The 22,650-nt window shown below is 45.5% G+C and overlaps 1 protein-coding gene across 7 annotated transcripts in view; it reads left to right on the top strand.

Annotated features, from left to right (window-relative positions):
- SIPA1L1 (signal induced proliferation associated 1 like 1) overlaps window positions 1-22,650 on the top strand; it is a 396,543-nt gene that overhangs the window by 216,530 nt on the left and 157,363 nt on the right. For all 7 annotated transcript variants that reach the window (XM_063947278.1, XM_063947276.1, XM_063947275.1 and 4 more), the window contains one exon: window positions 2,300-4,093. In XM_063947278.1, coding sequence (XP_063803348.1) covers window positions 2,605-4,093 — 1,489 coding nt within the window. In that variant the 5' untranslated portion in view covers window positions 2,300-2,604. The remainder of the gene's footprint in view (window positions 1-2,299; window positions 4,094-22,650) is intronic.

Raw genomic sequence — 22,650 nt, 5'->3', positions numbered from 1 at the left:
CAACACAAGTTTTCTGATCCTGCGGACGAGCACTTAGTATAACCGCAGGTCCTGAAGTAGAGAAAAGAGCTATAAAAGGTCAAATTGAAAGACAATGCCACTCTCAGGACACCCTAAGCTTGTTTTGTTATAACATTGAAACAAAAACAAAAAAACACGTATATAACTTATACGTTTATTTACATTTTCCAAGAAATTACCATGTCCGTTCTGGGCAGTGCAGAAACCTTTTGGTAAAAGAACATCACAGTGAAAAGTACTTTTTGAATAATCTTATTCTGTATTCTGTTTGTTCTGGAAAAGCAAAAATATTCTGACGTCTGAGAGCGTTCACATAGTTACTGTGTGGCAATGCATTTTCCATGGTTTCAAGCCATATGGAGATTACTATGTTTGCTGTCTCAAGTTCATCCTTCTGATACAGTATACCCAATATTATGCAACCTAAAGCTTATCTTACACAAGACATTGCAAAACTCTGATCCATGCACTCCTCATCTCCCGCATTGATTATTGTAATAGTCTCCTTACTGGTCTTCCCAAACATAGGCTCTCACCACTTCAATCCATTTTAAATGCAGCTGCGAGGCTAATCTTCCTCGCCAGACGTTCTTCGTCTGCTGATCCGCTCTGTCAGTCCCTCCATTGGTTACCGGTATTCTACCGTGTCAAATATAAAATACTTTTACTTACATACAAGGCTATTACCCAAACTGCACCATCATACATCTCCTCACTCATCTCAAAATATCTCCCTACCAGACCCCTCCGCTCTGCACAAGATCTGCGTCTCTCATCCAGATGTATTACCTGTTCCCACTCAAAATTACAGGACTTTACCCGGGCTTCACCCACTCTGTGGAATGCCCTCCCACGCACAATAAGACTCTCCACTAGTCTCCAAACCTTTAAACGTTCCCTGAAAACTCATCTCTTCAGACAAGCCTACCAAATTCCTGACCCACACACACAACCTTCAATGCTTCCCTATCCAGTTACATTCCCTCTGCACAGTCCCCATAACCTCACATTTTGTCTTCCAACATTGCTGGGTGATCATATCATACAACCCACTAAGAACCTAGCAATCTGGGGAACCATTATGCAATAGGTTGCATCTATCCTTGTGTATCAATGCCTATTTCCCTATAGAGTGTAAGCTTGCGAGCAGGGCCTTCCTACCGCTATGTCTGTCTTTGCCCTGTTTTGTTCTATAACTGTTGTTCTAATTGTAAAGCGCAACGGAATATGCTGTGCTATATAAGAAACTGCTAATAATAATAATAATAATACACTATACAATTATCTGCAAGATCTGACTGGTTGGAATTAAAAGGACAATTGACCATTTGTTCCCAAACACTGGACATGGATAAAAACTAGTTCCAGCAAATTGGTTAAATCCATGATTTAACCAATTTGTCTGAACAGCAGGTTTTGTTCATTTTCCAGTGTTTGGGAGCAAAGGATCCATTGTCATTTGCTCTCATCCATTACCAGATTTTCATTCCAAGTAGATGATCTGGCAGATAATGTATAGAGTATGCCCAGATTAGGCTGCTGTAAAACTATGGGCCGTACCATTCCTCCCTGAGCTTCTACCCTACTATTCCATATCGTTCCTGTTAGTTTGCTGGTAGTTATTCTGATTTGGAATGTAGTTGTCCTCAAACTTACAGCATTGTCCTATGTGCTCTGCACGTGACTTCAGGACAGAGTGTTTATTCTACCAGTGAATATTTTCAGGCAGTCCAATAAAGAATGCCCTTTGTTTGCACCTGTCATCTTATATACTGCCATTGTACAGAGGTTGGTCTCTAGGGTGTTCTTAACTAGTCAGCCGTAAATAGTGAACACTGAAGAGCAGTTAATGGTAAATCTATTGCATCTTCATTTTGAAAGGCTGCTGAGTGACAAGGGTTTTTAAGCTTATTTGAATTGTCATGGTAAGCTTTCTAAAGCTCATTGGTCTTAATCTCTAGATAAGTGATGTGGAACTGCTATTCTGTTGAGTCCCTCTGTTCCATGACAGAGCAATCCCATAGTTATGTACAGTATTAACACTTTGCAAATCACCTACTTCATGACTTACCCTAGGTTTCTTAAATACAAGTCCTAGCATCATGCTGTGATGTAACAAACATTGTACACGCAATACATACTGTATTCATTTCTAGAAAATAATTTTAGGTGTGTGTTGCGTAAAAGACTTTCATGTTCCAGTATGCCGTGTTTTCTTATGTATAAATATACGTATATTGCATATCTACAGTTACCTTTTTTTATTTATGTTTTTCAGGTATATATTCCTCGTGGTCACAGGATCAACGTTATAATGTTTCAAAGACAATCTTCCGTTGGATAATCAGCCCTGTCGAAAAGCAAAACAGAAATGTGTTACAGGATTAAGTTCCACATGAGTTAGCAACAAGCCATTAAACTGTCATTTTTTTTTATTGTAAATATCTATTTATAACTTGGCAGATCTCATGAAACCAGTGAATTCTCTGGAGTATTTTCTCCAGGAGAATATCATTCTTTCAAAGAATCAAGATGGATGTGTTTTATTCTGGAATGTTCTAAAGCTGTGCATACCTTCAGAACATGACCAGTTTGAAAAGGTCCCAGACTGAAAGGTCAGTTGCAAGTGGTACTCAATCGTCAGTACCAGATGGACCACAGAAGGCTCGTTCTGATGATTTTTACATGAGACGTTTCAGGTCACAGAATGGAAATTTAGGTTCTTCTGCCATGTCTCCCGTTGGACCACCACGCAGTGAGAGCTCTCACCACATATCTTCCATGCCAGGTGTTCCCAAGATGGGTGTTAGAGCACGTATTGCGGACTGGCCTCCAAGGAAAGAAAACGTGAAGGAAATGAGTAGGACCAGCCAGGATATTGAAACAACCAGCATGGACACCATGTCTGTCAAAAGTAGTCCTGGTAGTCAAGTGAGTACATCTAGTATGAATTCTAATGATTCGGCTATGCTGAAAAGTATTCAGAACACCCTTAAAAGTAAAACAAGACAGGCTGAAAGCTTAGACTCTAGGTTTCTCTCTCCTGAAGGTTACTCCAGTGCCAGTTCTCCGAGGAAAGTTCATCGCAGGATAAGGCAAAGGAGTAACAGTGATATTACTATTAGCGAGTTTGATATGGACCATTTTGAAGAGTGCATGTCACCCACATTTAAAACGGGACCATCACTCCACAGAGAATATGGAAGCACATCCTCAATAGACAAACAGGGAACATCTGGGGAAAGTTTCTTTGATATTATAAAAGGATATAAAAATGAGAAATCTGATCATCGAGGACATGGACCATTAAGATTGAGCGAACTACTCCTGAGCAGTGGAAATAGGGGCTCTGGATTGTCATTGGATGTTATAGATGGTCAAAGAGATGGACACAGGGCATTCAAAGACAGGGACAAGCCACTAAAACGACGCTCCAAATCAGAGACTGGAGATTCTTCCATTTTCCGGAAGCTTCGAAACGCAAAAGCCGAAGGCGAGCTTGGGAAGGCTTCAGACATTGAGGACAGTCGTTCCGATGACAGCATTAAGCCATGGACTTGTCCCAAATGTTTTGCTCATTACGATGTTCAGAGTGTTTTGTTTGATTTGAGTGAAGTTGTTATCAACCGGCATAATGTCATCAAACGCAGAAACACCACCACCGGAGCTTCCGCAGCTGCAGCTGCGTCTCTAACTGCTGCACCTTTGTCGCACTCTTCCAGTTTCAACTCTCCTACTGGTAGTACTGAAGATTTAAATTCGAAGGAGAATGTGGACCAAGGAGATGACAAGAGTAACGATTTAGTAATGAGTTGTCCGTATTTCCGCAATGAAATGGGCGGTGAAAGTGAAAAGAAAGTCAGCTTGTCCAAGTCAAACTCTGGTTCATTTTCTGGCTGTGAAAATTCTTCTTTTGAATCAACGATGAGTTCACACTGTGCAAATGCAGGATTGGCAGTCCTTGAGGTCCCAAAGGAAAACTTGGTTTTACACATTGACAGAGCAAAGAGATACATTGTAGAACACATAGATCTTGGCGCGTACTATTACCGAAAATATTTCTATCAAAAAGGTAAGATGTGCATGTTTTGGGTTTTTTGTTCTTCTTGGCTAATGTGTAGTCTTAGTGATTTTTGTGTTCACTTATGTGTTAAATAACTCTTCTTAATTGAACTACTGTATAGCTTTCTTCAAAGCATAAAAAATCACTATTAAGGGCCTCATACACTACAACGATATGTCTGAGGCTAAAGTCGGATGTCATTTCCCTTGAACTCCCCCGGGACCATCCCGGGAGTGATTCCATACGATTTGGTACTTTTGTGTTATTTTTGCATAAGATATATCGCATGCGATTGATGAATCCGCTATACATCGCATGCAATATATCGTACGGCATACAATTGCACCGTGAGATATATGTGATGGGCTGGATAGAGGGCTACGGGGGCTGGGAGTGTCCTGAGAATGCCAGTCAAACTTCCCTGTGATACATCACATGCGATATATCACATGCACACTTTTTTCATCCGATCCCATCCAATTCCGATATATCATTAGTGCAGCACCAACGACCTAGGGGATCCTATCCGACAGCCACCGGGACGCGCATCAGATTGGATAGGATCTAAAACACATACGATTGTACACAATTTCATACAATATATCAGACGGATATATCTGAATTGTATGAAATCGTGTAAAATCGTCCTAGTGTATGGGGGGCCCTTTAGGAGGTTGCACTCAAGATACATTTTTGGTCAGTATACTGTATGTTCACAGTTGTAGCTTTCTTCTCAATAGCTGAGTTGGGTTTATGATTTTGTGTTTGTTTTTGTTTTGCTGGACGTTCTTTTTGGTATACAAGCATGTAACATACAAGGTAAAAATGTCTGGAGTGTCTCCTGATACAAGATTTTGTGCGTTAGATGTTTAATTCTCTGCTTACCTGCTTAGTTGGGAATTGTTTCAGTATCTATTTAAAGACTTGTATTATCGAAAGGGAAAGCCTTCAGAAGACTGCCTCTGACATTTTCTAAAATTGTACATAAAATGGTTTAGCTGTACTACATTATTATTATTATTAATATTCATATGGTGCCACAAGAGTTCTGCAGCGCCTAACAAAGTACATAAACAAATGAACAAAACAGAAAGTATATATGGTATAGAAACATTTCTACATCAAAGGACATGACACTAGATAAGCATCAGAGTGGCAGATAAGCATTAAGGGCCATAAGGGCCAATCTGACTAGATTGCTTAGGTTTTAAGCAGCGATCACTCCGTGTGTACCCCTCACAGCGATAGCGATGCGCAGCCCCGCGCATCGCTATCGCTGATGCTAGATCTAGCAGGTCGCTCACTTCACCCGCTGAGTGAAATGAGCGGCCCCCCGTCTCCCGCCGCACGCTCAGCACACATCGCGCTGTGCTGAGCGGGGGGAGAGATGTGTGCTGAGCGGTATATATATATATATATATATATATATATATATATGTGTGTGTGTATGTATATATATATATATATATTTTTTTTTAATTACATTGGTGGTGCAGTGGGTACATTGGTGGGGCAGTGGATGGAGACGCTGAGCGGTCAGCGTCTCCCCTCCAGTGGCTCCCGTCAGCGACTCAGCTACAATGAAGCCGCTGGAGGGGAGGGAGCCGCTACCGGGGACGAAGCCGCCTGCGGGGGGTGAGCAGTGTCACATTGTGGACATCGCTCATCGTGGATCCGTACACACATGCCGTGATGAGCGATGTCACAATTGACATCGCTCACATTGAGCATGCAGGACCATACACACTAGACGATGTGAATGATATATCATTCACAATCGTCTATATTGGCCATATTGGTAAAAAAAAATAGTCTAGTGTGTGTGGCCCTTTAGATAAGCATCAGAGTGGCAGATAAGCATTAGATAAGCATCAGAGTGGCAGAAACTGAGGATTAGGTACCGTCGTATGGAGTAGAGGATAGTCTAAGTAAGAGAAGGAAAGCACATGACTGAACAAGGCCCTGCTCGTGAGAGCATACATTCTAAAGGGGAGGGGCAGACAGACAAGGGTGACACAGATGTAGTAGATAATGAGTGGGGAGCAGAGAGTTAGGATGACAGACGGCTGGGTTTGATGAAGAAGTAGGTCTTAAGAGTCCGTTTGAAGTTTTGTAGAGTGATGGAAAGTCTTATGGGGTGAGGTAGAGAGTTCCAGAGGTAGGGAGCACTATGGCCAAAATCTTGGAGGCAGGATTTGGTAATTAATAAGTAAGTAAATTAATAAGTAAGTAATCAGTTGGCAGGAGAGGTGGCATGTGTTTCTGGAACAAAGAGGGCGGGTGGGAGTGTAAAGGGAGATAAAGTCAGATGTGCATATGGGAGAGGAACGGGTGGGAGCTTTGTAAGTGAGCGTGAGAAGCTTGAAATGGATTTGGAAGGGGAGCAAGTGTAGGGCTTGTAAGAGAGGGGAGGTGGACATAGTACGTTTGGAGCGGAAATTGAGCCGAGCAGCAGTATTGAGGATAGATTAATGTAGATAAAGGTGTTTGTCAGGAAAGCCAGATAGGAGGAGATTACAGTAGTTCAATCTGGAGATGATCAATGAGTGTATGAGGAACTGGGCAGATTTATTAAAGCCTGGTGAAGTGATAGAGTGGAAGGTGATAACGCACCAGCCAGTCAGCTACTAACTATCATTTTTCAAACCCAGCCTGTGACATGGCAGTAAGGATCTGATTGGCTGGTGCTTTATCACCTTCCACTTTATCACTTCACCAGGCTTAATAAATCTGCCCTTGGGTAACATCCATGGTGAGAAAGGGTCTCATCCTGGAAATACTGTATGTAACGATCGGAGAGGATATCGGTATATTTACTAAAGATTGGTTTGTCAAAGCGGCCTTGAGAGGTGGTCTCTCACACGATCTGGCACGCCAAGAGTATCATATTGGCGCAACTGCATCAACGATGCATAAGGTCACGTGCATAGCATTTTTTTCCAGCGTCATATAAACTTGGGTATTATTATTTAAAATAGGCACATTGTATAATTAGAAAATATATATTAATTGCTTTATTCAATATTCATCTTTCGTCTGTTTCTCTACAAATAGACTTTAACCACGTGTGAAACTCTCATTGTACAGAGCAGTCCATAGACATCCTATGTCTCTTCAGCCATCAGAGCGCTACACGCTTTGTCAGCCAGTGCATTCTTGTTCTTGGAGTTCCCCAATAGCTGTAACACTAGGGGGGAATTTGCTTTGTTTGTGAAGCTGGCTACGAAAACATAGGTCTGTGGACTTATCATGGATTCTATGGCTCTCATTCCGAGTTGATCGCTCGCTGACGATTTTCGCTGCGCAGCGATCGGTATAAAAAACTGCAAAACTGTGCAAGCGCCACAATGCGCACGCATGTCGTACGGGTACAAATAACATTGTTGCTATTCAATGGTTCTAGCAAATAATCCATTCGCACAGCCGATCGCAAGGAGATTGACAGGAAGAGGGCGTTTATAGGTGTCAATGGACCGTTTTTTTGGGAGTGTTTGGGAAAACGCAGGCGTGTCCAGACGTTTGCAGGGTGGATATCTGACGTCAATTCCGGGTCCTCCTTTGCTGGATTCATCACACAGGATAAGTAACTACAGGGCTAGTCTTGTTTTGCACAAAATGTTTTTGTACCGCTCGGCTGCACATGCGATCGCACACTTGCAAAGCGAAAATACACTCCCCTGTGGGCGGCCACTATGCGTTTGCATGGCTGCTAAAAGTAGCTAGAGAGCGATCAACTCGGAATGAGGGCCTATGTGTTTTCGCCAGAGAATTTATTTTCGAGAAATGGGCGCTAATTGGATAGCCAAAAAAAAATTTTCACGCCCCAAAAAATATTGAGCCTGATTCAATTCTCCCCCTATGAGTTGCCTACATATAGCTTTGAGTTTTAAGTTATAGTCCTGGTTCAAATGCAGTATATCAAAATATCCAAAAGAAGAATAGACAATATATATCATATATAAACATATATTACAGAATTAAATGGAGAAAACATTATTTTTAACAGCAGTGCTATGCAAAGCATTTCATGTGGCTTCGTAATATGGCGTGTGTCATTCTGAAGCAGTAGCATGGAATGTCGTCCATTCCAGACTTAAGGGGACATTACGCTGTAGAATGACTTGGGTTACAGGGCAGCTTCTGTCTGCTTGCACACATGACAGTTGTTTTTGTGGAGAGAGAGAATGTAGCTCACACTGAGAGCTGTGTGTGAGAATGCAGCTCACACACATTCATATTGTCGCTGAGATAGTGTTTGCATTTAAGATCCATCACTGTTCCCCTTTTTGACAGGCTGCATACTCGTCAGGATGTGTTAAACTCACAAAACAGGTCTCTATTTTTTGGTCCTATATGGGATAAGTCCTGATGAAGGTAATTTTTAGTGAAACGTCGACCTATATGGATGATATGATCTTGTAAGTAATAAAAGTGACAATATACTGTATAATATACACTATATGCACACACTTATAACAAAGAAATCTCACCTTATATACTTTATCCCGACCCTCTTGCGCAAGCTTCCGCCATACATCACTCATCATCATCTCAAGCCGATTACTCTGAAGTGCTACTCGCCTAATAACTGTAAGTAGTCACATTCTTTATATAGCGCACATAGGGGTATATTCGATTGAAGTCGGATCCATTCCGACATTCATTTGTCGGAATGGATCCGACCTGGGCTATTCAATGCTATCTCAATTTGACTTTTAAAAAAGTCGAATTGAGATGCGGGAGGGGAGACGGGGGAGAGCAGCGCTACAGCAGCGGCTTCCCCCATGTCTTTGACCCGCCCCCGCATCACAGCCGCTGCTCACGGCAGCATCTACCTGGCTCCAGCAAGTGAGGTCTCGCTTGCTGGAGCCAGGTGGACGCTGCTGTGAGCGGCGGCTCTCCCCGTCTCCGGCGCGGCTCTCCCCGTCTCCGGCGCGGCTCTCCCCGTCTCCGGCGCTGCTCTCCCCATCTCCGGCGCTGCTCTCCCCGTCTCACTTCTACTTTTTTAAAGTCGAATTTAGATGGTGGAAAAGGGGGCCAAAACATGTCTGTTTTGGCCCCGTTTTCGACACAAGCACGTGGATCGGCAGCTATTCCGCTGTTCCACGTGTTTTTCGACAAGTCGAATTCCTTGACTTGTCGAAAAATTTGGGGTTAGATTGTATAGGTCGGAACCCCTTTCCGACCTAAAAAAGTCGAAAACTGCCGTCTTTTCGACAGACGGGTGCTTTCGACTTCAATTGAATATACCCCATAATACACAAGAGAAACAACATGCAAGTTATTGTTTACAGTTACATACATTATATATTACTGTTCTCTTCAAATATCAAGAATAATCTCGCTGTATTAATGATATAAATACAGCGAATGAAATCACAATCTGAATATCTATACTTGGGTGAGTAATTCTCAAAGCTTGACAAGAGATATAATTGTGAGTGACAAAGTACCAAACCAATCAGCTGGTAACTCCTTTATCACGCGCAGCCTGTAAAATGTCATTTATTAGCTGGCTGATTAGTCATTTGTCTCCCAATTTTATGGACGCTTTCAGTGGCAAACGCAGGATTTCTAGAGGGGGGTTTCCAAATGCAGTCCACAATTTCCTACTCTGCAGGAGTCTGGGGGAGCGGTAGAAGAACCCAATAACGACTCTGGATATTAATGTAAACTTTGGTCTTTTTAAACACTGTATACTGTATGGTATACAGTATTAATATTTCTCTATCGTCCTAAGTGGATGCTGGGGTTCCTGAAAGGACCATGGGGAATAGCGGCTCCGCAGGAGACAGGGCACAAAAAAGTAAAGCTTTACTAGGTCAGGTGGTGTGCACTGGCTCCTCCCCCTATGACCCTCCTCCAGACTCCAGTTAGATTTTGTGCCCGAACGAGAAGGGTGCAATCTAGGTGGCTCTCCTAAAGAGCTGCTTAGAGAAAGTTTAGTTTAGGTTTTTTTTTTTTCTTTACAGTGAGTCCTGCTGGCAACAGGATCACTGCAACGTGGGACTTAGGGGGAAAGTAGTAAACTCACCTGCATGCAGAGTGGATTTGCTGCTTGGCTACTGGACACCATTAGCTCCAGAGGGATCGAACACAGGCCCAGCCGTGGAGTCCGGTCCCGGAGCCGCGCCGCCGACCCCCTTGCAGATGCTGAAGCGTGAAGAGGTCCGGAAACCGGCGGCTGAAGACTCCTCAGTCTTCATAAGGTAGCGCACAGCACTGCAGCTGTGCGCCATTTTCCTCTCAGCACACTTCACTGGGCAGTCACTGAGGGTGCAGAGCGCTGGGGGGGGGCGCTCTGAGAGGCAAATATAAACCTTATACAAGGCTAAAAATACCTCACATATAGCCCATAGGGGCTATATGGAGATATTTAACCCCTGCCTGACTGGAAAAATAGCGGGAGAAGAACCCGCCGAAAAAGGGGCGGGGCCTATCTCCTCAGCACACGGCGCCATTTTCTGTCACAGCTCCGCTGGTCAGAACGGCTCCCAGGTCTCTCCCCTGCACTGCACTACAGAAACAGGGTAAAACAGAGAGGGGGGGCACATTAATGGCTATATATATATATATTAAAGCAGCTATAAGGGAGCACTTAATATAAGGATATCCCTTGTATATATAGCGCTTTGTGGTGTGTGCTGGCAGACTCTCCCTCTGTCTCCCCAAAAGGGCTAGTGGGTCCTGTCTTCATTAGAGCATTCCCTGTGAGTTTGCGGTGTGTGTCGGTACGTGGTGTCGACATGTATGAGGACGATATTGGTGTGGAGGCGGAGCAATTGCCAAATATGCAGATGTCACCCCCCAGGGGGTCGACACCAGAATGGATGCCTTTATTTGTGGAATTACGTGATGGTTTATCTTCCCTTAAACAGTCAGTTGAGGACATGAGGCGGCCGGACAATCAATTAATGCCTGTCCAGGCGCCTCAAACACCGTCAGGGGCTGTAAAACGCCCTTTGCCTCAGTCGGTCGACACAGACCCAGACACGGGCACTGATTCCAGTGACGACGGTAGAAATTCAAACGTATTTTCCAGTAGGGCCACACGTTATATGATTTTGGCAATGAAGGAGACGTTACATTTAGCTGATACTACAGATACCGTAAAACAGGGTATTATGTATGGTGTGAAAAAACTACAAACAGTTTTTCCTGAATCAGAAGAATTAAATGACGTGTGTGATGAAGCGTGGGTTGCTCCTGATAAAAAGTTGATAATTTCAAAAAAGTTATTGGCATTATACCCTTTCCCGCCAGAGGTTAGGGCGCGCTGGGAAACACCCCCTAAGGTGGACAAGGCGCTCACACGCTTATCCAAACAAGTGGCGTTACCCTCTCCTGAGACGGCCGCACTTAAGGATCCATCAGATAGAAAGATGGAAGTTATTCAAAAGAATATATACACACATGCAGGTGTTATACTACGACCAGCTATAGCAACTGCCTGGATGTGCAGTGCTGGAGTAGTTTGGTCAGAATCCCTGATTGAAAATATTGATACCCTAGATAGGGACAATGTTTTACTGTCGTTAGAACAAATAAAGGATGCATTTATCTATATGCGTGATGCACAGAGGGATATTTGCACACTGGCATCTCGGGTGAGTGCTATGTCCATTTCAGCCAGAAGAGCCTTATGGACACGACAGTGGACAGGCGATGCGGATTCAAAACGTCACATGGAGGTTTTGCCGTATAAAGGGGAGGAGTTATTTGGAGTTGGTCTATCAGACTTGGTGGCCACGGCTACTGCCGGGAAATCCACTTTTTTACCTCAAGTCACTCCCCAACAGAGAAAGGCACCGACCTTTCAACCGCAGCCTTTTCGCTCCTACAAAAATAAGAGAGCAAAGGGCTTGTCGTACCTGCCACGAGGCAGAGGAAGAGGGAAGAGACACCAACAGGCAGCTCCTTCCCAGGAACAGAAGCCCTCCCCGGCTCCTGCAAAAACCTCAGCATGACGCTGGGGCCTCTCAAGCGGACTCGGGGACAGTGGGGGGCCGTCTCAAAAATTACAGCGCGCAGTGGGCTCACTCGCAGGTAGACCCCTGGATCCTGCAGATAATATCTCAGGGGTACAGGTTGGAATTAGAGACGGATCCTCCTCATCGTTTCCTGAAGTCTGCCTTACCAACCGTCTCTTCCGAAAGGGAGAGGGTGTTGGAAGCCATTCACAAGCTGTACGCTCAGCAGGTGATAGTCAAAGTACCCCTATTACAACAAGGAAAGGGGTATTATTCCACTCTATTTGTGGTACCGAAGCCGGATGGCTCGGTAAGGCCTATTCTAAATCTGAAGTCCTTGAACCTCTACATAAAAAAGTTCAAGTTCAAGATGGAGTCACTCAGAGCAGTGATAGCGAACCTGGAAGAAGGGGACTTTATGGTATCCTTGGACATCAAGGATGCGTATCTACACGTTCCGATTTACCCCGCACACCAGGGGTACCTCAGGTTCATTGTTCAAAACTGTCACTATCAGTTTCAGACGCTGCCGTTCGGATTGTCCACGGCGCCTCGGGTCTTTACCAAGGTAATGGCCGAGATGATGATTCTTCTTCGAAGAAAAGGCGTATTAGTTATCCCATACTTGGACGATCTCCTAATAAGGGCAAGGTCCAGAGAACAGCTGGAGACAGCTTTAGCACTATCTCAAGAGGTGCTAAGACAACACGGGTGGATTCTGAATATTCCAAAATCCCATTTAATCCCGACAACTCGTCTGCTGTTCCTAGGAATGATTCTGGACACGGTTCAGAAAAAGGTTTTCCTTCCAGAGGAAAAAGCCAAGGAGTTATCCGATCTGGTCAGGAACCTCCTAAAACCAGGAAAAGTGTCAGTACATCAATGCACAAGAGTCCTGGGAAAAATGGTGGCTTCTTACGAAGCAATTCCATTCGGCAGATTCCATGCAAGAATATTCCAAAGGGATCTGTTGGACAAATGGTCAGGGTCGCATCTGCAGATGCACCTGCGAATAACCCTGTCACCAAAGACAAGGGTGTCACTTCTGTGGTGGTTGCAGAAGGCTCACCTATTAGAAGGCCGCAGATTCGGCATTCAGGATTGGATCCTGGTGACCACGGACGCCAGCCTGAGAGGCTGGGGAGCAGTCACACAAGGAAGAAACTTCCAGGGAGTATGGACGAGTCTGGAAAAGTCTCTTCACATAAACATTCTGGAACTAAGAGCAATCTACAATGCTCTAAGCCAGGCGGAACTTCTCCTGCAAGGAAAGCCGGTGTTGATTCAGTCGGACAACATCACGGCGGTCGCCCATGTAAACAGGCAGGGCGGCACAAGAAGCAGGAGTGCAATGGCAGAAGCTGCCAAGATTCTTCGCTGGGCGGAGAATCACGTGATAGCACTGTCAGCAGTGTTCATCCCGGGCGTGGACAACTGGGAAGCAGACTTCCTCAGCAGACACGATCTTCATCCGGGAGAGTGGGGTCTACATCCAGAAGTCTTCAACATGTTAATAGACCGTTGGGAAAGACCAATTGTAGACATGATGGCGTCTCGCCTCAACAAGAAACTGGACAAATATTGCGCCAGGTCAAGAGATCCACAGGCAATAGCTGTGGACGCACTGGTAACTCCTTGGGTGTACCAGTCAGTGTATGTGTTTCCTCCTCTGCCGCTCATACCAAAGGTATTGAAGATCATACGGCAAAGAAGAGTAAGAACAATACTAGTGGTTCCGGATTGGCCGAGAAGGACTTGGTATCCGGAACTTCAAGAGATGCTCACGGACGAACCGTGGCCTCTACCTCTGAGAAGGGACCTGCTACAGCAGGGTCCCTGTCTTTTTCAAGACTTACCGCGGCTGCGTTTGACGGCATGGCGGTTGAACGCCAGATCCTAAAAGGGAAAGGCATTCCAGAAGAAGTCATTCCTACCTTGATTAAGGCACGGAAGGAAGTCACCGTGAAACATTATCACCGCATTTGGCGAAAATATGTAGCGTGGTGCGAGGATCGGAAGGTTCCGACGGAGGAATTCCAACTGGGTCGTTTCCTACATTTCCTGCAATCAGGATTATCTATGGGTCTCAAATTGGGATCCATTAAGGTTCAAATTTCGGCCCTGTCAATATTCTTCCAAAAAGAATTGGCCTCTGTCCCTGAGGTCCAGACTTTTGTCAAGGGAGTACTGCATATACAGCCTCCTGTGGTGCCTCCGGTGGCACCGTGGGATCTAAATGTAGTTTTAGATTTCCTCAAATCCCATTGGTTTGAACCATTGAAAAAGGTGGATTTGAAATATCTCACATTGAAAGTGACTATGTTACTAGCCCTGGCCTCTGCCAGGAGAGTATCTGAATTGGCGGCTTTATCTTATAAAAGTCCTTATCTAATCTTCCATTCGGATAGGGCAGAACTGCGGACTCGTCCGCATTTTCTCCCTAAAGTGGTATCAGCATTTCATCTGAACCAACCTATTGTGGTGCCTGCGGCCACTAGCGACTTGGAGGACTCCAAGTTGTTGGACGTTGTCAGAGCCTTAAAAATATACATTGCAAGGACGGCTGGAGTCAGAAAATCTGACTCGCTGTTTATATTGTATGCACCCAACAAGTTGGGCGCACCTGCTTCTAAGCAGTCGATTGCTCGTTGGATTTGTAACACAATTCAACTTGCACATTCTGTGGCAGGCCTGCCACAGCCTAAAACTGTAAAAGCCCACTCCACAAGGAAGGTGGGCTCATCTTGGGCGGCTGCCCGAGGGGTCTCGGCATTACAACTCTGCCGAGCAGCTACGTGGTCGGGGGAGAACACGTTTGTAAAATTTTACAAATTTGATACCCTGGCAAAGGAGGACCTGGAGTTCTCTCATTCGGTGCTGCAGAGTCATCCGCACTCTCCCGCCCGTTTGGGAGCTTTGGTATAATCCCCATGGTCCTTTCAGGAACCCCAGCATCCACTTAGGACGATAGAGAAAATAAGAATTTACTTACCGATAATTCTATTTCTCGGAGTCCGTAGTGGATGCTGGGCGCCCATCCCAAGTGCGGATTATCTGCAATACTTGTACATAGTTATTGTTAACTAATTCGGGTTATTGTTAAGGAGCCATCTTTAAGAGGCCCTTTCTGTTGTCATACTGTTAACTGGGTTTAGATCACAAGTTGTACGGTGTGATTGGTGTGGCTGGTATGAGTCTTACCCGGGATTCAAAATGCCTCCCTTATTGTGTATGCTCGTCCGGGCACAGTACCTAACTGGAGTCTGGAGGAGGGTCATAGGGGGAGGAGCCAGTGCACACCACCTGACCTAGTAAAGCTTTACTTTTTTGTGCCCTGTCTCCTGCGGAGCCGCTATTCCCCATGGTCCTTTCAGGAACCCCAGCATCCACTACGGACTCCGAGAAATAGAATTATCGGTAAGTAAATTCTTATTTTAACACTATAGATGGTCTATAGTATAAGCTGTATCAAACATATTTAAATAGTCTAAATAAGTGGTCAGGAAAATGTTAAACATACCATAATAAATAATACACAGACATAATAGAACCAGTACTGCACTCTCTAAGTACACATTCTCCCACCTCATGGTAAGGCTCCTGTCTCTTCTTCCTGCTAGCTACTCTCTGGTCCAGTGCACTGATTGAGCACTCCGATCCACACACACAGTAAACTCTGTAGAAGAAGCAGCTCTGCTCTGTCACTTAAACTGCATGATGGGAGGCAGCTCTAGTAATTGTATTATATACCATTGCTATTGTTGTCATAATGTGAGCCACTTGCCAAGAGGAAGGGGGTTTCTGGGCAACCAAAGACCCCCCCTGCGGTTGCCTATGGCTTTCCCGGCCGCCGGTATATCATACTGAATCCCTTCAATTAACAGCAGCCCACAAAACTAAACGGAGACCCATCAGATCTGGTTGGGCATGAAAATAGAACAGTAACCTTATTTTATACTCTGCAGGGACGGTATATAAATATTTTTTTAGAAAATGAAATAAAACTTGAGAGCCAAAGATTTTCATTCAGTTGTGCCGGGCTATAGTATTGAGCTGTGGATTCCTGTAGCTTCCAGCTATAAGAGCTCTATCTTTTTAAGAGCCTACTGTTTATCATAAAAAAACTATTTTTGTCTATGGCTAGTTCTTTATTTTACTTTTAGGTTTGTTTTCTCTCTGGTAAGTTCATACAGCCATTTTTGTTTATTTGATAAAATCCTTTTTTAAGTGTCTCCCTGGCCTGAGTCATCCAATAGGAGGTTGATGTATTTATTGGTTAGGCTGTGGCTTTTGAGGCCTGGATATCAGCCACGTTCCTTTCCCTCCGTGAACCACAAATGGATGTACACAGTGTGTGCAGAAGGGTTAGAGATTGATCAAACACAGTCTGTAGCATATTGTATTGGTTCATGGAGTAATACATGTCATTGTCTCAATAATCCCATTCAAGCTTTTACATCCTGCATTGCAGTAGTTATTATGTAAGCACAAGTGCGCAGCCTTTGGCAAGCTGGGCACGCTGGAACTAGTAATTCTGGGACAGCTGGGAGGCATAGGTTGCAGGGCAGAAGCTGGAATCAGAGGGCCAGGGCAGAAATTATTTGCAGTCCTGATATTCTTTAAAACCCCATAAACTTACAGCTCTGACAATGTGAAGTTGAATGAAAATTCAGATTCAACAGGAAAATTTGGATTTTGGAGGTCCAGACCAATTGCCTTTTCTGCCCAACCCAGAAACGGACTATGGTCAATCGCTTTTATGTGATCTGGTCTAAATTTAATGCTGGGCATATACTAGGAGCTGATAATCAACTGGTCAGGCCTATAATTGAACAGTGCATTTCCGTGACTGAGCAGTAATGGTGCCCATACACTTGTGCAATGCCCCGCAATGCGACATCACGGGGCATCGCACCGGCAGTTCATCGCACCTGAACTGCCAAAGTGATTACCATGCAATCATGCGATAGATCGCATGGTAATCACGTGATGGGCATGTCACCGCCAAGTGGGAGCGGCGTCTGGCCGCTCCCGGCGGGTGCCCATCACGAATCGCAGTACGATATATTGCATGTGTTTTTAAAAACACATGCGATCGCACTGCAATGCGATAAATATTAAGTGCAGCACATACTATCTTGAGACGTGAGATTCGACCGGCGTGCCCGCGCATCGGGTCACAAGGTACCTAAAATGTGCGTACAATCCTTCGATTTCTCTCACAGATGCGGTCGAAATCGAAGGTTAGCAGCGATTATCTCACAAGTGTATGGGCACCATAACTCCTGAAATCATCCAGCATGTCTGTAAGATCCAGTAGTTGGTTTGTCGCATGTGTCAGTGTATGGACTTGCTGTCACTATCCACCTGACATTTCCCCTGTTCCTTTACAGGGGAGGAATGCAGATAGCAGGGATGCGGTCATGTGACCACCGCTCGGGAACCACAAGGGGTTCTGTTCCGCTCGCCCCCAGCCGGCATTCTGCTGTCTGTATACAGGGGTCGGTATGCTGACCTCCGGGATCCCCATCGTCTGTCTCACAGCTCCATCCCAGGTAGCGTGACCTTACACTGGGGCAGATCTATTAACCTGGAGAAGGCATAAGGAAGTGATAAACCAGTGATATGTGCAAGGTGATAAAGGTACCAGCCAATCAGCTCCTAACTGTTAATTTACATATTGAAACTGATTGGCTGGTGTGTTTATCACCTTGCACATATCACTGGTTTATCACTTCCTTATGCCTTCTCCAGGTTAATACATCTGCCCCACTGTGAGATATCTCTGTGTATGGCCACAATATCTGGCAGACATTTTAACTGTTTGTCCATTCTTGGACACAGTCATCCAGATCAATGTTTCTCAACCTCATTCCTCAAATAGAGATGTGTCTTCCCCTCTCAGCGTGCCAGGTTTCGTGCAACTCTGCTAGCACCGGGCATCTCTTTCACGTCATTTTACCCCAAAAAGTGTCTAAATCATAATGTGATGTGACCAGGATGCACCAGGAAACTGTGCTGATTAATATATGCGACACTTGTATATCTGCGTGCAACGGAGTCTGTATCTGAATACAAAGTGCTACAATGCAGCAGCTTTTTCCCATGCCATGTTCCGATGTGCTATGTAACCAGACTCCGCTACAGATATACAAGTCATATATAAGATATATAAATGTCACATATCAAATGAAACAGCACACTGTCCTAGTGCCTCGTTGTCTTAAGGTGCATACACACGGCGAGATTCGGGCTATGCCCGATTCTCACTGTGCGACAGAGACTAGGTCGGTATCACAAGCACATAATGACTGTGCTTTCGATACTGGCTTGTCCAATTTTGGCTCAGTGTCAGTTTTGACTATCTTTTCTACGAGAGAGTCAAAATTGACTTGCCTGCACAGTCTATCTAGGCATGCGATGCCGACCGTGCGGGGCCGCGCATCGGGATCGTAAGGTGACTTTCACCTTGCGATCTGCACTAACTTTCTTGGCGATTTTGACTATAGTCAAGATCGCAAAGAAATATCTCACCGTGTGTACACACCTTAAGGTGCAAGTTTGTTTCCTGAATCTCGCATACATTGCACAATTGCGCGCACCCAGGGAATGCAAGATCCAGTTAGAAGTCCCAATTTGTGATACTCGCAGCGAGGTTTGCGTGACGATATGGGACTTTTGCGAAGTGCATTAAAAAGTGGGGAAACAATCATGGCCCCAAAAGAGGACCATCTAGAAGGCTATTAGTGACCATAAAGCTGGGTACACACGGAAAGACCGAAAGATAAAATCTTTCACTTTCAGCTCCCTGCTCATGACTCAGTGATCTAGAATGTACACATGGAAAGATCTAGCCAAATCTTTCAGTCTTTCAAGGATCTTGTCCAGATGGTTTTTGGCTCCAAATTTTAATATTTTCTTAGTGGCTCGATGACATCATCCAGCCAAAACCGTTCATCGTTCATACACACTGTGTAGACCGTGAACAATCAGGAACGATCTAGCCAAAATTTACCTTGCTGCACAGTCTATCAACGATTTTGTCGTTTACCCGCAGGAGCGCGCCTAGTGAACGATCTAGCCTGTGTACACGGAACGATATTTTCTCTAACGTCCTAGTGGATGCTGGGACTCCGTCAGGACCATGGGGAATAGCGGGCTCCGCAGGAGACAGGGCACATCTAAAAAAGCTTTTAGGTCACATGGTGCGTACTGGCTCCTCCCCCTATGACCCTCCTCCAAGCCTCAGTTAGGTTTTTGTGCCCGTCCGAGAGGGTGCAATCTAGGTGGCTCTCCTAAAGAGCTGTTTAGAAAAGTTTTTTTTTAGGTTTCAATCTCAGTGATTCCTGCTGGCAACAGGATCACTGCATCGAGGGACTTAGGGGAGAGATTTCCAACTCACCTGCGTGCAGGATGGATTGGAGTCTTAGGCTACTGGACACTTAGCTCCAGAGGGAGTCGGAACACAGGTCAGCCTGGGGTTCGTCCCGGAGCCGCGCCGCCGATCCCCCTTACAGACGCTGAAGAGACGGCAGAACGGAGGTCCGGAAAGCAGGCGGCAGAAGACTCCTCAGTCTTCTTGAAGGTAGCGCACAGCACGGCAGCTGTGCGCCATTGTTGTCACACGGCTCACTGACTCAGTCACGGAGGGTGCAGGGCGCTGCTGGGGGCACCCTGGGCAGCAATATAATTACCTTTAGTGGCAAAATAAATACATCACATATAGCCATTAAGGCTATATGTATGTATTTTAACCCAGGCCAGTTTCTTAAAAACCGGGGAAAAGCCCGCCGAAAAAGGGGCGGAGCTTATTCTCCTCAGCACTCAGCGCCATTTTCCTGCTCAGCTCCGCTGGTGAGGAAGGCTCCCAGGTCTCTCCCCTGCACTGCACTACAGAAACAGGGTAACAAAGAGAAGGGGGGCATAAATTGGCGATATTTATATATTAAGAGCGCATATATAGTAAACAACACCTTCTAGGGTTGTTTATATACATTTATAGCGCTTTTGGTGTGTGCTGGCAAACTCTCCCTCTGTCTCCCCAAAGGGCTAGGGGGTCCTGTCTTCGATTAGAGCATTCCCTGTGTGGCTGCTGTGTGTCGGTACGTGTGTGTCGACATGTATGAGGACGATGTTGGTGTGGAGGCAGAGCAATTGCCGATGATGGTAATGTCACCCCCTAGGGAGTCGACACCGGAATGGATGGCTTTAGTTATGGAATTACGTGATAATGTCAGCACATTACAAAAGTCAGTTGACGAAATAAGACGCCCGGCAAACCAGTTAGTACCGGTTCAGGCGTCTCAGACACCGTCAGGGGCTGTAAAACGTCCTTTACCTCAGTCAGTCGACACGGGTACCGACACAGATGAATCTAGTGTCGACGGTGAAGAAACAAACGTATTTTCCAATAGGGCCACACGTTATATGATCACGGCAATGAAGGAGGTTTTGCAGATCTCTGATACTGCTGGTACCTCAAAAAGGGGTATTATGTGGGGGGTGAAAAAACTACCTGTATTTTTTCCAGAATCAGAGGAATTGAATGACGTGTGTGATGAAGCGTGGGTTAACCCCGATAGAAAACTGCTAATTTCCAAGAAGTTATTGGCATTATACCCTTTCCCACCAGAGGTTAGGGCGCGCTGGGAAACACCCCCTAGGGTGGATAAGGCGCTCACACGTTTATCAAAGCAAGTGGCGTTGCCGTCTCCTGATACGGCCGCCCTCAAGGATCCAGCAGATAGGAGGCTGGAAACTACACTGAAGAGTATATACACACATACTGGTGTTATACTGCGACCGGCAATAGCCTCAGCCTGGATGTGCAGTGCTGGGGTAGTGTGGTTGGATTCTCTGACTGAAAATATTGATACCCTGGATAGGGACAGTATTTTATTGACTCTAGAGCAATTAAAGGATGCTTTCCTTTATATGCGAGATGCTCAGAGGGATGTTTGTACTCTAGCATCAAGAGTAAGCGCGATGTCCATATCTGCCAGAAGAAGTTTATGGACGCGACAGTGGTCAGGTGATGCGGATTCCAAGAGGCATATGGAAGTATTGCCATATAAAGGAGAGGAATTGTTTGGGGTCGGTCTTTCGGACCTGGTGGCCACGGCAACTGCCGGCAAATCCACTTTTTTACCTCAGACCCCCTCCCAACAGAAAAAGACACCGTCTTTTCAGCCGCAGTCCTTTCGCTCCTATAAAAAGCGACCAAAAGGACAGTCTTATCTGCCGCGAGGCAGAGGAAAGGGTAAGAAAGGGCAGCAAGCAGCCCCTGCCCAGGAACAGAAGCCCGCCCCGGCTTCTACAAAGCCATCAGCATGACGCTGGGGCTTTACAAGCGGACTCAGGAACGGTGGGGGGTCGACTCAAGATTTTCAGCAATCAATGGGTTCACTCACAAGTGGACCCGTGGGTCCTGCAGATAGTATCTCAGGGTTACATGCTGGAGTTCGAAAGGTCTCCCCCTCGCCGGTTCCTAAAGTCTGCTTTACCAACGTCTCCCTCAGAAAGGACGTCGGTTTTGGAAGCCATTCACAAGCTGTATTCTCAGCAGGTGATAGTCAAGGTACCCCTCCTACAACAGGGAAAGGGGTATTATTCCACACTATTTGTGGTACCGAAACCGGACGGTTCGGTAAGGCCTATTCTAAATATGAAATCCTTGAACCTGTACATAAAGAAATTCAAGTTCAAGATGGAGTCACTCAGAGCAGTGATAGCGAATCTGGAAGAAGGAGACTTCATGGTGTCCTTGGACATAAAAGATGCTTATCTACATGTCCCGATTTACCCCTCACACCAAGGGTATCTCAGGTTCGTGATACAAGACTGTCATTATCAGTTTCAAACGCTGCTGTTTGGGTTGTCCACGGCCCCTCGGGTCTTTACCAAGGTAATGACCGAAATGATGGTTCTTCTACGAAGAAAAGGCGTATTAATTATCCCTTACTTGGACGATCTCCTGATAAGGGCAAAGTCCAGAGAACAGCTGGAAGTCGGTGTAGCGCTAACACAAGTAGTGCTTCAGCAACACGGGTGGATTCTAAATCTTCCAAAATCTCAATTGACCCCGACAACACATCTGCTGTTCCTGGGCATGATTGTGGACACGGTTCAGAAAAAGGTATTTCTCCCGGAAGAGAAAGCAAGGGAGTTATCCGAACTTGTCAAGAACCTCCTAAAACCAGGAACTGTGTCAGTACATCAATGCACAAGAGTCCTGGGAAAGATGGTGGCTTCGTACGAAGCGATTCCATTCGGCAGATTCCATGCACGAACATTTCAGTGGGATCTGCTGGACAAATGGTCCAGATCGCATCTGCACATGCATCAGCGGATAACACTGTCACCGAGAACAAGGTTGTCTCTCCTGTGGTGGTTGCAGACTGCCCATCTGTTAGTGGGCCGCAGATTCGGCATACAGGACTGGGTCCTGGTGACTACGGATGCCAGCCTACGAGGTTGGGGAGCAGTCACAAAGGGAAGAAACTTCCAGGGCGTGTGGTCAAACCTGGAGACGTCTCTTCACATAAATATACTGGAGCTAAGAGCGATCTACAATGCTCTAAGCCTGGCAAAATCGCT

This window comes from Pseudophryne corroboree, chromosome 12 (assembly GCF_028390025.1).
Source record: "Pseudophryne corroboree isolate aPseCor3 chromosome 12, aPseCor3.hap2, whole genome shotgun sequence".
NCBI lineage: Eukaryota > Metazoa > Chordata > Amphibia > Anura > Myobatrachidae > Pseudophryne > Pseudophryne corroboree.
Note: the sequence above shows the minus strand (reverse complement) of the source record. Positions and strands in the feature narration are given on the sequence as shown.